Source organism: Pantherophis guttatus, chromosome 1 (genome assembly GCF_059756535.1).
Source record: "Pantherophis guttatus breed Tessera chromosome 1, ASM5975653v1, whole genome shotgun sequence".
In the NCBI taxonomy this organism is placed as follows: Eukaryota; Metazoa; Chordata; class Lepidosauria; order Squamata; family Colubridae; genus Pantherophis; species Pantherophis guttatus.
This window is the reverse complement of record NC_142063.1, coordinates 187,425,520-187,440,051: the sequence shown is the minus strand read 5'-3', so window position 1 is coordinate 187,440,051 and position 14,532 is coordinate 187,425,520. Positions and strand designations below refer to the sequence as shown.

The 14,532-nt window shown below is 37.5% G+C and overlaps 1 protein-coding gene across 2 annotated transcripts in view; it reads left to right on the top strand.

The window, feature by feature from the left end:
- The window catches only part of CD2AP (CD2 associated protein), an 86,400-nt gene that overhangs the window by 55,700 nt on the left and 16,168 nt on the right, over positions 1-14,532 (top strand). For both annotated transcript variants that reach the window (XM_034426816.3, XM_034426815.3), the window contains exons 11-13: positions 1,700-1,762; positions 2,648-2,807; positions 3,485-3,627. In XM_034426816.3, the coding sequence (XP_034282707.2) occupies positions 1,700-1,762; positions 2,648-2,807; positions 3,485-3,627 (366 nt within the window). The remainder of the gene's footprint in view (positions 1-1,699; positions 1,763-2,647; positions 2,808-3,484; positions 3,628-14,532) is intronic.

Here is a 14,532-nt window from a genome sequence, read left to right as displayed (position 1 = left end):
TGTTGCCATGGTTTAATTGAACATAACATGTAAACATTCACAGTGCGGGGAGGAAAAAGTATGTGAACCTTTGGACTTAATAACTGGTTGACCCTCCTTTGGCAGCAATAACCTCAACCAAACGTTTCCTGTAGTTGCAGGTCAGACCTGCACAGCGATCTGGAGTAATTTTGGATCACTCCTCTTCACAAAACTGTTTCAGTGTAGCAATATTCTTGGGATGTCTGGTGTGAATCGCTCTCTTAAGGTCATGCCACAGCATTTCAATCGGGTTGAGGTCAGGACTCTGACTGGGCCACTCCAGAAGGCGTATTCTGTGCTGTTGAAGCCATTTTTTTGTTGAATTACTTGTATGCTTTGGGTCATTGTCCTGTTGCATCACCCATCCTCTGCGGAGCTTCAGTTGGCGGACAGATGGTCGTAGGTTTTCCTGCAAAATGTCTTGATAAACCCTGGAATTCATTTTCCCATCAATGACAACAATCCGTCCAGGCCCTGAGGCAGCAAAGCAGCCCCAAACCATGATGCTCCCTCCGCCATGTTTTACAGTGGGGATGAGGTTTCAATGTTGGTGTGCTGTGCCTTTTTTTCTCCACACATAGTGTTGTGTGTTCTTCCCAAACAACTCAATTTTAGTTTCATCTGTCCACATTATATTTTGCCAGTAGTGCTGTGGAACATCCAGGTGCTCTTTTGCAAACTTCAAACGTGCTGCAATATTTTTTTTGGACAGCAATGGCTTCCTCCGTGGGGTCCTCCCATGTACTCCATTCTTGTTTAATGTTTTCCTTATTGTAGATGTGTCAGCAAAAATGTTAGCATGTGCCAGAGATTTCTGTAGGTCTTTAGCTGACACTCTAGGATTCTTCTTTACCTAATGAAGCATTCTGTGCTGTGCTCTTGCAGTCATTTTTACAGGACGACCACACCTAGGGAGAGTAGCAACAGTGCTAAACTTTCTTCATTTGTAGACAGTCTGTCTTACCGTGGACACATGAACATCAAGGCTTTTGGAGATACTTTTGTAACCCTTTCCAGCTTCATGCAAGTCAACAATTCTTGATTGTAGGTCTTCTGAGACCTCTTTTCTGCGAGGCATGGTTCACATCAGACAGTGTTTCTGGAAACCAGTAAACCCAAAACAGGTGTGTGTTTTTAAAGGGCAGGACAGCTGTCAGCAACACATCCAATATCATCACACTGATTGGAGTCAAGGTTGGCTCACTCCTGGCTCCAATTAGCTCTTGGAGAAGTCATTAGGCTAGGGGCTCACATACTTTTTCCTCCCTGCACTGTGAATGTTTACATGTTATGTTCAATTAAACCATGGCAACATCTAATGTTTGTGTAGTATTATTTTAAGCAGACTGTGTTTTTCTATTGTTGTGACTTAGATAAAGTTCAGAGCACATTTTATGACCAATTCATGTAAAACTCCACGTAATCCCAAGGGTTTCACATACTTTTTCTTGCAACTGTAGTTAAAAAATCTCTTTAACAATATATTCAATCATTTTAAAAGGCTACGCCATAAAACAATTCTTGTTCTTAAGGACTAAAATTCCTGTGCCACTCAGCACTTCTAATTGGATTTCTACCACATATTTGATAGGTGTACAATACATTTTAGTATTAAATTATCATACAGTAGTTTCTCTACTAAAGCAGTGTGATTTTTAAATATTGGCTCTATCTGCAGGTTCTAAGGCTGATCTTCTGCCTGTGGAGAAGAAGTTTCCTCATCTCAGGAATGAAGAAAAGGGTAAGTTCAGGTTTATCCCCTGATACCCAAAACAAAAATTTTTAGGACTGTGGTTTAAAGCAAAGCAGCTTTAGTATAAATACAAGCATATGATTCAGGTGGTAGAAAGGAGCTAAATAAGAAAAGGCATATAATATTTACAGAATTTTAAAACTGTATGTATCCCTGAAATAACAAGCACTAACTAAAAATTACACTGTTCAGTGTAACATTAGAAGCGTATACAGATTAAAAATAAAGTTTTTTGTAAAACAACCGAAAGTTGTGTAAAATTTATTTTGTTGGCAGTAAAAAGAAATTTAAACTCCATCCAAAATAGATTTTTTAGAGTTTTGTCCTACTTTTATTATTTTTATAAATAACTTGATATGGTGAACATATTTAATATTCCTTCCTCCTCCTATTTTCCCCCAGAACAACAACCTTATGGGTTGAGCTGAGAGAGACTGGCCCAAAGCCAGCCAGCTGGTTTTCATGCCAAAAGGTGGATTAGAACTCACAGCTTCCTGGTGCCTTAACCATTAGACTAGACTGGCTCTCATACATTTTAAAGAATATAAATTCATGATTTTCTGCAAAAACTTTGCTAATAAATCCTACAGCCAGGAAAAGTCAATATTTTACAGACTTTATGAATAATATGCTGGATTCCACTTGTATCCGTTTAAAAAGAGTCCGTTGCAGCTGTATGAACCTGAGAAAATAAACTAAAGGAAGCAAGATTCCTTGGTCTTAATTCAACTATGTCTTAGTCTTATCTGAAATGGCTTCTAGAATGCAAATTGGGGTATTTGTTCAGAACCGCCTATGCCCATGGAAGAAACTTTCATAAATCATTTCTACATTATTTTTATGGTAAACATTATTCTCTCACTCTGTTCCCAGATGAAAAACCAGTGTTGGATCAGAAGATCTCTAAACCAGTGGCTCCCCAAGTACCACCCAAAAAACCTGTCCCTCCAAACAAGGCTAATAGCATATTAAAAGCTGGGATCTTGCTTTCAAAATGGCCAGATAAAACAGTTTTGCAACCACCAGTTCCTAAGTAAGTATCTTATTTTGTACGTGATATTCTTCAACATGCCGTTTTTAAATTGCTGTAAGACAAAGTTTGAACAAGTTAAGAATTGCATATGTAACTACCGTGTTTCCCCGAAAATCAGACCCTGTCTTATATTTTTTTGAACCTTGAAATAAGCACTTGACCTTACTGCCATGCGCTCAAAAGCCCAATCGGGCTTATTATCAGGGGATGTTTTATTTTGGGGGAAACAGGGTATATTGCAATTAATACATCTTTATTTACCTTTTATGATCCTGTCCTTCTAAAGAATCATATTGAGATTGGGAGAACACGCTGTAGGTTTTTACATTCACACTTGTTTCTGCCATCTCAATTTGTTTTCTTTATTGTTATTTTCTCAGACACACGGAGTAATGAAATGTAATTTCTCTACTTTATTTCCCAAGTGCATGTTGAAACCATAAATTGCTGAGTATATAAATCATAAGTCATAGTAACAGTTCGATAAAAGAGAACTGAAGGAGGGAACCTGCATGTAAGAAGTGTGTCTCTGCATATATCTCAGCTTCTAACTCACAATTTGAAGAACTGGATTCTTGAAGAACTGATGTAATTTTTGTAAAAGCATATATAAAGTTTTTGTTACATGTTTCATTTTTTCTTAATTGCTGATAAAATTATTTAACTTTCAAACATAGGATAAATGGGGAAATTGCATCCTGGAGGCCAAAGTCCGAAATTGAGCCAACAGTGAAACCAAAGATAGACTCTGAACAGTTACCATTGAAATCAAAATCAGTAGAGGTAGACTCAGCCGCACTACGGAACTTGAAAGAAACAGGTAAATTTGAAAAGTGTACATAATGAGTCTCAATTTTCTGCTACATAGTATTAGAATAAACCACAAAAAAGAATAAACAACATCTTCAGAAAGGAATACTTTATAATTAGTGGATTCTGTTGTGGAAAAGCTCTGTGGTAGAGGTTGGTAGGAGAGGACCTATAGGTATAAGTGTATCATTCCCTTCATGGCCCTCAGAATCCCTTCATACATTTTTCTGTAGTTTTAGTGGCAAATTTAAAGAGGAAGTTGTCTTGCAGCAAAGCAGAAAGCTCTAGCAATATTCTTTAATCATAAGAATGCTTCTGAGCACCTTCTAGGATCCTTAGGCATTGTTACAAAATAGAAATAATGGATGGTTGCATCACACAGGATTACTTGGATACATACTCACCTGCCTTGAAAAAGAGTGCCCTGAAATTTGCCTTTTGATAAATTGATATCTTCTATCCATCATTGCTTCCACTCTCAATGGCAGATGTTTCTGACTTTCAAAATTCCAGATGTTGTCCACCATCTCCAAATGTGGACTTTGTTTTGCTTATGGCGCAATAAATATTCATTTTTTAAAATACTGGAAGATTTTCCCTACCTTAGACTTTTGGAATTATTTAAAAATAGTTATTCAAATAGACTCTACAGGCTTCTGGAATTTGTTTGTTTGTTTATTAATTTATTTTTGAATTATTCCAATACTTGGAAAGCTGAAATGAGGTGCACTGTATAATGTTGAGAATGCTTATGCCCAAATGTTAAAAGTTAACATTTCAAGTAGATAATGGGAAAAATAATGTTTTTGTATAATGCATTTTTTTAAAAAGAATCCTTAAAACAAGCGCTTTCACATTATAGAACTCATTCTGTTATTTTATTATACTTCAAAAGAAGGTCTCAAGCATCTATTTTGTTGAAGTTCAATGCATATAAAATTTAAAAGGGAATCAAAGATTTTGTATTACAATTATTTGTCCTAATGTCAGAAAGGGTCTGCAGAAGTGAGTGGAATAAATTAGTATCTGATAAGCAAATTGAAGGTGTACTAGGAATAAACTGGGGTCTCATTCATATTAGCAAAGCAAAAATCAGAATACTGAAGCAAAGCACAAAACTACTTTCATAGTTACTAGGTTATTAGTTATTAATTGGAGTTGGTATTTCCTTCAGAATCTTTATTTAAATAAGAGCACAAGGTAGACTAAGAGCAAGAAGGCCCAGTTTCTAGTTCTTCCTTAGGTGTGGAAGCTGACACTGTGATTTTGGGCCACTTTCTCTCTCTCTCTCTCTCTCTCTCAGCCCTAGTATAGATAAACTCTTATGGAGTTTATCTCACTAGTGTAGGTTGGTAGATAATTTTGTTATTTGGGCATACAAATGTTCTTGATGTACCAAACCCAGCTATCCTTTTTATGCCTGGTTAGGGTAAAGAATGGGGACTAAAAATTTCCAAACTTTCAGAACATAGAGGATTTCATGTAGGGTTGAAATTATGGGGTATTTCTGATCATTGCCATTCAAGTGTCTGTCAGCCTGGTTGGGGATGTTTGTGTGAAAAGTTCACCTGAATCTCTCAGAGCGATCCAGGGAGATATAAGCAACAGGTTTTGTCTCTATATTGTACATCTTTGGGTTCTAAAACCCTGTTTGCCTGGACAAGATTAAAAAGGATTTGTAGAGAATCATGCGAACGACTTCTTTCACCCCTTCATGAGACAGCACTTCTAATAATTACAGGGCAATAAATCATCTGTTATCTTAAAGAGATATGATACATAATACATCTCTCTATATCTGTGCATTTATATTTCTAAGTATGTTTTCTTTAAACAAGAAATGATTTCCTTTAAAAAGAAATCCCATAATCTCCTTGTACTCAGGGATATAGGTTTTTTTGCTCAGTTTATAAACTGAAATTGATTTGCCTTTTTAACCTCCTTTCTCCTCTCCCTTCCCCCATGTATTACACACACACACACACATACACACACCTTTTAACCTAGTGAAACAACTTTTCTAAAAGACAACCCTATAAAACTGCTGTTTAGATTACTGGAATATCATTTTGAAGGATTTGCTGCTATGTGTGTGCATTCTGTAGTGTCAGTGGCACATATCCTTTACTACTTTAGCAATAGTGTTGATAGCTTTTGATTTGTACATATTTGCAGTATACTTTTAATCTGATTTAATATTTGGAAAAATGAAAAAATTTTGGTATATATATTTTATACTTGGTATATTTATATTTATATATTATATGCATATATTAATCCAATTTGAATATGTACAAAGGACTGAAGTTTTATGAGTGCAGTAGTGTAAATATTTATTAATTTTCCCACTAAATATTTCTGGTTTCTGACTTGCTCTACACCTGACTGGATTGCTCTCTTCCGTTCTGAACCCGAATAATGTCCTTTCCAACTGAGCTTAAGGCAAAATGTACAGGTAGTCCTCAATTTACAACAGTTGATTTAGTGACTATTCAAAGTTATAACGGCACTGAAAAAAGTGACTTATGACCACTTATGACAGAGGTCTTCAAACTTGGCAGCTTTAAGACTTGTGGACTTCAACTCCCAGAATTCTCCAGCCAGCATAGCGTAGCTGGCTGGAGAATTCTGGGAGTTAAAGTCCACAAGTCTTAAAGCTGCCAAGTTTGAAGACCTCTGATTTATGACCATTGCAGCATCTCCATAGTCAAATGATCAAAATTAAAGTACTTGACAACTAACTCATTTAGCATCCCCGGGGTCACGTGGTCCCCTTTTGTGACCTTTTGACAAGCAAAATCAATGGGGAAACCAGATTCATTTAACAAGCATGTTACTAATTTAACAACTGCAGTGATTCACTTAACAATTGTGACAAAAGGGTCATAAAATGGGGCAAAACTCACTTAACAAGTGTTTTATGCTTAGCAACATAAATTTTGGGTTCAATTGTGGTTGTAAGTTGAGGACTGTAGATGTGCCATGGCACCTGTGGTGGGCGTGTTTTTTGGAGAGAGATTCCTCCTTCAGAGGAATAGAGCAACAGGCCTCATTCCCATACAACATCTGATACATTGGATCACATATAATATAGGCTTGCACAGTTTCCCTTCACCTCACAACCCTTAGGAGAGCTCTGGTGAAGCCTCCTCTTCCTCCTCCTCAGCTGATCCAATGAATTACCTGCCACTGCTGAGGGGAGGGGAAACCAAGAAAGCCACAGACCATAAAGTCAACTAAACCCCTGCTCCCCATTCTGGTCTGTGCCCAAGGATCCCCTCCTTATAGGGGGGAAGGTGGCTCACCCACCAATGCCAGTGCCCCACCCCAGCCAATCCTACCTTCCCAGCAGGTATCCCTCCCTCATCCTTCCTCTTTCCAGAATATAGGCTTGGGGAACTCTCCAGGCAGTCCTACCTTGTCAGCAGGCATTCCAGAGTCATTCCCTCGTCCTTTCCTTTCTGGCACCGCTGTTAAGAGATTTCAAATTTTGGCCTCATTTTTAATACAGCCAACAGCCATTCAGCCAATTGGGCACAGGGGCAAGAGAAACATGGGAAAGAGAGTGGGAATACAATCTCTCCTTGTGCCACACAACCTATGGGTTTCTGGGGAAGTGTCGTTGGTATAGTGGCACTGAAGCAGCCACAACTTTCCCATATTTCATTTCCATAGGAGTCATGGCTCTCAGCATTCTGTAAGTTATCCCATTTCAGTTCCTTGATTCAATAATTGTTGCCATGTACTTTCCAATTTTGCCCAATTGAAGGTTACAAATTTACAAACAGACATGAGAATGTTAGTAGTATTCAGATACAGCACTTAAATACTTTAATCATTCTCAGGATAGAGGTATCAGTATCAGGCATCAATGATCATACTACAGATAAAACCTTTAAACAGCTAAATCTATTTTTATTAAAACCTGTTATAAAATAGGTAAATAAAAGTAATTTTGCCTATCTGGCAGGATTTATATTGCTCTCCCTAATACATGACCCAAGTAATAATTTGGGTCATGCAATTGAATAGTTTTTAATAATGGATTGCTATCAAATGTCATTCACTAGTTTCTTTCCTGCTATTTTCCCATTGTGTATTACAATATGCTATTTCCTTTTCATTCTTAAACTGTTATATAATCTTGCTCCGTAGTCTACAATATATCTTTGTAACTTTTGTAAACATTTTGTTGGTATTGTTAACATTTTAACTGCTTTTAATCCCTACTAATTCAGTCTTCAAGGCATTCCAATTAATAAATTATAAATGAGCCATGCTAGGGTACTGTTGCATTCAGTAAACTAAATAGTACTGTACTACTTACAGTACAGTATTTAAGTCCAACTTTTTAAAGTTGAGATAAATGTGAAAAATACTCACACTTTAGTTCTTTATTTCTGTAAACCTTTGATGTTGTGTGCATGCATGGAGTTCTGTTCAGCACTATGGGACAGGACTTCAGTTTGCATAGTGAAATTTTCTATTTGTGAGGAATCAAGAACCATATGCTAGCAGAAAAGCTTTGATATGCTTTTAGAAGATGTATGTAATACTTTAATAAGTAGAAATCAATAATCCCTGTCATCTACCTCTTTATTCAGAGATAGCTGAATTTCAATACCTCTGAAAAAAGAGTGTCATGGATCCAGTCAGCTACTATGGTTAGAAATGTACCCAGAACCAATTTGGCATATTTTTAAAAATAGCATAGATTCTTCCCCTGAATGAAATTGAATGGATGTTGCTAAAATAAAAAATGTCCTGATTATGTATTGAAGATAAAGCTGCCATATTTTTCCTGCAAGATACTTTTTTTTTTGTTCAAAATCTTTTCTAGATATTCGTCTCCTTGACTTTTCTTTCCAGATTTTGTTTCCTATCCTGTTTGCCATGTTTCCCTTCTTACGTGTCAGGAAATTACCCTCCCCTTCTCCATTTTGGTAAGAAACTTTCTATATAGCAATCCACATCCTTTGTTCCATATTAATTCTTGAACCTAAATTTCTATTCTTAGATATTATTAAATTATTTTTTAAACTTACGTGTTTGTGTTTTCAAGAATTTACACTAAACTGTATCAAATGAAAAATGTTATATTTGAATGATTTTATAACGTTGCATAAAAGGTAAATTTTGGTAATTAGTAGAATCCCTCTCTTTTCCCATTTTAAGTTTGTTTGTATGGCTAAGGCCAAGAGGGGCATTGTGAGTAAGGCATTCTTTAGCTCTTCAGCATATGGTTAGTTGGTATAGTTACTAGGCAACTCCTTCATTAAAATGCAAAATAAGATATGTAAGTGCTCTGATTTTGAACATGGGTGACTGCAAAGGACAACAAAATCTAGCATGAAGAGAAGATAAACTGTACTGTTATTGGGGCAAATTCATATTATGCCTATAGGTAACAGTAAATTTGTGAACTTCTGCCTACTGTGTAATTGCTATTAATGGTTCAGGTTTTTGCATCTGTTATTTCGTAATATAACTTGCCTCGTTAAATACATTTGTACTGTGTCAAGGTAAGCTTAAAGGTAGTTGTTGACTTATAACTAATTGTTCTATGACTATTCACAGTCATGATGGCCTTGAAACAAATGTTTTACAGCCATAAAGCACTTTTTGACTGTTGTAAAATGTCCTGCCATGTGTGCCCCTCAGTCATGTGACCATATTTTGGGTGCTTGCAGTCTGTTTGTATTTATGATCAGTTACCAAATGACCTGTGATCATGTAATTGCTGTTTACAACCTTTTCTGCCAGTTTACCCAGAAAATCAATGCAAACAGAAGGGACTTTGGATTTGAGATCTAGTCCCCAGAGTACTGAGATATTTCCCCTCCCCTCTATGCAGGAAGAGGAAATTCTTCCGTGTGCTAGAAGAACAGACCTCTGAAAACTAGCAATCACAGGCATTCAGAGCCTTTCAAAATGCTTCCTTTCCCTAGCGTTTTCTCCTCCAGAAGGGAAAACTCTAGAACCATCATTTCTGCTACTCCAGAGGGGGGAAAGCTAGAAACACCAATGTTTCCACCCCTCTGGACGGGAAAATGCTAATGAATATGTCAGCTTTTGCTAGCGTTTTCATCTCTGGAAGGGAAAACTCTAGTGAATGCCAGTGTTTCTGCCCTTTCAGAAGAGAAATACTATCAGACAAATACTATTCTGAGCTTTTTAGAATGCTGACATTTGCTAGCGATTTTACCAGATTTGCATTCCATTCTTCTTGCATGACAAAGAATCTTCCCTCCCTCGGCATGCTGGAGTAATGGACCACAATTTAATCTGGCAATTAATCTTGTTATTGTCTCCCCGATAGGGTAGGGAGAAATCCTGGACCTCCAGGATATGGTGGGAAGCCTATGCCCTCTCCTCGGCACTCCATTTAACGACCCACTTAGTCACTTAAGTACCACAACTGGGAAAGCTGGGTTTGTGGTAGTTCAGTGAATTGAGTGTGTGGTGTCTCACTTAATTACTTTGCCCAATGACTAAGATTCCAGTTGAGGCTGTAAATTGAGAACTACCTGTATAGGATTTATTGTGCAATTATTCATGTAGTTGCAGTGATAAATAAGAAATGTAAAAATGATGTATTTGTGGCTAAAGCTGGAATGGCAGAAACAAGTGATGCCCAAGCTAGAGAGAATAATATGTAACTATGATTCAGCTACCTCCCAAGGCCATCAAGATCCATTAACTTGGAAAGGCAACAAGAAAAAGGCTAGGGTCTAAGTTATGGAATGTAGACATATGTAAAGGCTTTGATGTTTTACCCTGTAGTAGACCAAATAAACTGTTGTATTACTTTATTTTTCTCTAATAGTAATAAGATTAGGTAATAGTATACCGGTAATCTAATTGTATTTGACAATCTTCAATCAAGTAAAACCAATTGCTGTATACCACTAAAAATCTTGTTCCCATAACCTTTCACTAAGCAAAATGATGCATCATAGGGCAACAATTTTTGAACCAAGATACCTCAAATGAGTTAACTTTCAGAAAGTGTCCAAATTCCTGGACCCATAACTCCCATGAAATTGATATTTGGCTAATTTTATAAAACAAATTATGATATGAAAATTATCATGAAACAGTTTATGACATAATATAAAATGTCAGAAAACATTTCCTGTGCAGATGTTTGACAGTGGTATACAGTTCTACATGGGCTATTTTCAAGGCAGATACATCTCTGAATGTATGTATCTTGGAAGGCAGGACATTAGGAGTTCTGTCATTGTTGAAGGCATTGAGGAATCTGGTAAGAAAATATCTCTGAAATGATCATCCAAGGGGGTCATGGGTTGTCTAATAAGGAATTAAATGACTGGAAAGTTGCGGTGTAATCTGAGTACTGGTTTGAAGCCTGGCACCTGAGTTGATTTGAATGTATTTATTTATTTTATTAAACAAATTTATATAGCTGCCCAACTCACAAAGTGACTCCAGGTGGCATGCAGCAATAAAAATACACAGTTGAAAAATCCACAATTTAAACTCCACCAGTCTATCCCAGGTTGGACATTCAGCTTTTGATTATTTTGATTATTATTTTGACTACTTTGAAAATCTGATTTGATTTTCTGGCTTCCAGATTCAAGGACAATTGGATTCAACCTAATTCTAGATTTTGTTTTAAAGGAATTTTATTAGGCTATATTTGGAAGATATTAAAATGTCTGCCCATTTTCCATTTTGGCAGAATGAGATGAAAATAGCATTTTAATATTCTTAAAATGACAGCTCACTCAGACTCAAGCGTTTCACTGCAATATATATTTTTAAATGTTCTTGTGTTTGCTTTAAAACAGAGGTAACGCAGATAGAAAGGATAGCTCAGCGGCCTCGAGTTTTTCTGGTCATAAGCTTATATAGAGATTGTGCTGAAAGTTTTTCTTTTCCATTTTAAAAATAAAACCTTTCTGGGCTGGCAGATAGGACATGTTTTTTTTAGCAGCGTTCATTATCTTGACAAATGGCATTTTGCAAGTTTGTGCACGTTGTAACTTCCAGGTTTCCTTTACCATCAGGCATGGGGTACCTTCTTTAGACTTGGCAAGCATACTAATTTTGAGGAAGGTCAATAATCTTAGTGTGACACAAATTCCAGCTGTAACTTTCTGTCAGTACTCTATGCTAGAGATTAGACCAGTGATGGTGAACCTTTTGGGCTTGACTTGTCAAAAATTCTAAAAATGCCTAACTTGACTGCTGGTGTGTCACGCACACACCAAGCAAAAAAGACAATTCTTTACACATTCATTTATTTTTTAAAACAATACAGTCCAAGCATGTGTGTGATTCGCAGTATCCACCATGCACGACTTACCTTCAGGCAGTGTTAATTTTCTGTTGACAGGCCCCTGCAGGCTACCCGAGGTAGCTCAGGTCACACAAGTCATTCATTTTTGAAGTGGCTTTGAAGAATGCTGTTCCATGCAATCCTTGAAACTGTGAAAGCACGCCCCATTCTTCCACAACTTTCAGAGACTCCAGAGGCCATGTGAAAGCACACCCCATTCTCGTGCAGCCTCCAAAAATAATGCAGGAACGGGTGTGCTTTTGAGAATAGTTGTTTTCAGGTGATGATGAAAAGTGGCGCAACACTCAAAATGTTGTGGCATCACAGTTTTATTATTACTGGATTAGACAGAGATGGCTTAATCCCACCTAACTTTATTATAGCAAGAGGTTAGAGTTGCTGACAGAACGGCTACTGTGTGGTTTCAGAAGCTCTCAAAATTGAGTGACTGCAACAGATGGAGGAGGCAGGCTTTGGAAGAACAGGCTGATATATCCCAGGAGCAAAACACATAGTCTTTTATTGGACCATTGTAGGTAGGCTAGTTGGGTCATTTTAAGTATAAAAAAAGACTCTGCTAAGTATCGTAGGAAGAAATATCCTTCTGGGTTCAGCTCCAAGTGGGGAAAAAGACACTGGAAACATGGAGACTGCTTGGAAAGATGGTTTAATGGTGGACAGGATCACATGGTTTGAATTCCTGAACAGAACAAGGAGGTGAGACGCAGTTAGTCCCCGGGTTTTATGCCCTCTCTGGCTTTGAACTTCCTGGGGCCCCGAAAGAGTATCCTGATTGGTTGTCAGACTCCCAGGGGGTGGGAGTCTTAGCTAGCCTTGCTGGCTGATGTAATCTTCCCAGGTGCCATGTGGTGAATTTCTGTTGCTAGATGGGTCCTATTGTGTTGCAGATGATGGTCCATTGACAAAGATTGAGTTTCTGCCTCTGGCCCATTGATGAAGGGTGGGGGCCTGCTTTTCTCATTGCTGCTTCCTCTCACCTGTGCCTTAGAAGTTGTTTTTTATCCCCAAGTAGGGGATAAAAAAACCAGCAAACTAATGTGCTGAAGCTGACCAGACTAAGGATGTAGCCAGATGAATATCTGGTAGGCAGATTTTTTTTTCCTATTTTCCTCCCCAAAAACTAAGCTGTGTCTTATACTCCGAAAAATATGGTAGATTATTTTAGTAAGTAAAACTCAGATGGGTGGCAGACTTGTAAAATTTATTTATAAAATTTATAAAGCCCTTTCTTAAGTTAAAAACAATAAATGTTTATTAATATTTCAATTGTCAGGGTTTTTACCCAGTACTCCAAAGAGTCCCACTTCCTTACATAGATTATTTAATATCCTCCCAACATCTTCATATCCTCAATGAATTAAGTAGCAATGGAACTTGGATTTGCTGCCTTCAATCCCAACCAGTCTTGAAAATAGATGAATTTATTGCTGATTACTGTCCTTGCCTCCCTTTTCTACTGCTGTTGATGGGTATATTGGCTGAAGAGGATTAGATATGAGGACTGTGTTTATCAGCTAAACATAATCTTCCAACTCAAGCCCTGCCTTAATTATCCACACTTTTGTAACCTTTTGTTTAGATTTTTGCAGAATGTTGAACATGGGGCTCCATTTAAAAATATTCTTGAAATTATTTAACAGATTAACAGAGTTGGAAGGGGCCTTGTAGGTCATCTAGTCCAACCCCTCGCTCAAGCAGGAGATCCTACACCATTTCTGACAAATGGCAGTCCAATCTCTTTTTGAAAGCCTCCAGTGATGAAGCTCCCATAACCTCCGAAGGCAAGCTGTTCCATTGGTTGGTTGTTCTCGCTGTCAGAAAATCACTCCTTATTTTTAGGTTGGATCTCTCCTTGATCAGTTATCCATTATTCCTTGTCTGGACTTTGGGTGCCTTGGAAAATAGCTTGACCTCTCTGTGGCAGCCCCTCAAATATTGGAACACTGTTATCATGTCTCCCCTGGTCCTTCTCTTCACTAGACTGGGCATGCCCAATTCCTGTAACTGTTCTTTGTATGTTTTTTATGTATGTATGTATGTATGTATGTATGTATGTATGTATGTATGTATGTTCCAGTCCCCTAATCATCTTGGTTGCTCTTTTCTGCACTTTTTCTAGAGTCTCAACATCTTTTTTATAGTGTGGTGACCAAAACTGGATGCAGTATTCTATGTGTGGTCTTACTAGGGCTTTATAGAGTGGTATTAGTACCTCACTTGATCTTGATTGTATACCTCTTTTAATGCAATTTAGAATTGCATTGGCTTTTTTGGCTGCCACCACACGTTGCTGGCTCATATTTAATGGGTTGTCCACTAAAACTCCAAGATTCCTCTCATAGTTACTGCTATTAAGCCTGGTTTCACCCAGTCTATATGTGTACTTTTGGTTTTTCTTGTCTAAGTGTAAGACTTTACTTTCCTCTACATTGAATTTCATTTTATTAGATAGGGCCTAGTGTTCAAGTCTGTCAAGATCCATCTGGATCTTGAGGCTATCATCTACGGTGTTAGCTATTCCTGCCAGCTTAGTATCATCCTCAAATTTGGTAAGTTCCCCTTCTATTCCCTCATCTAAGTCATTTA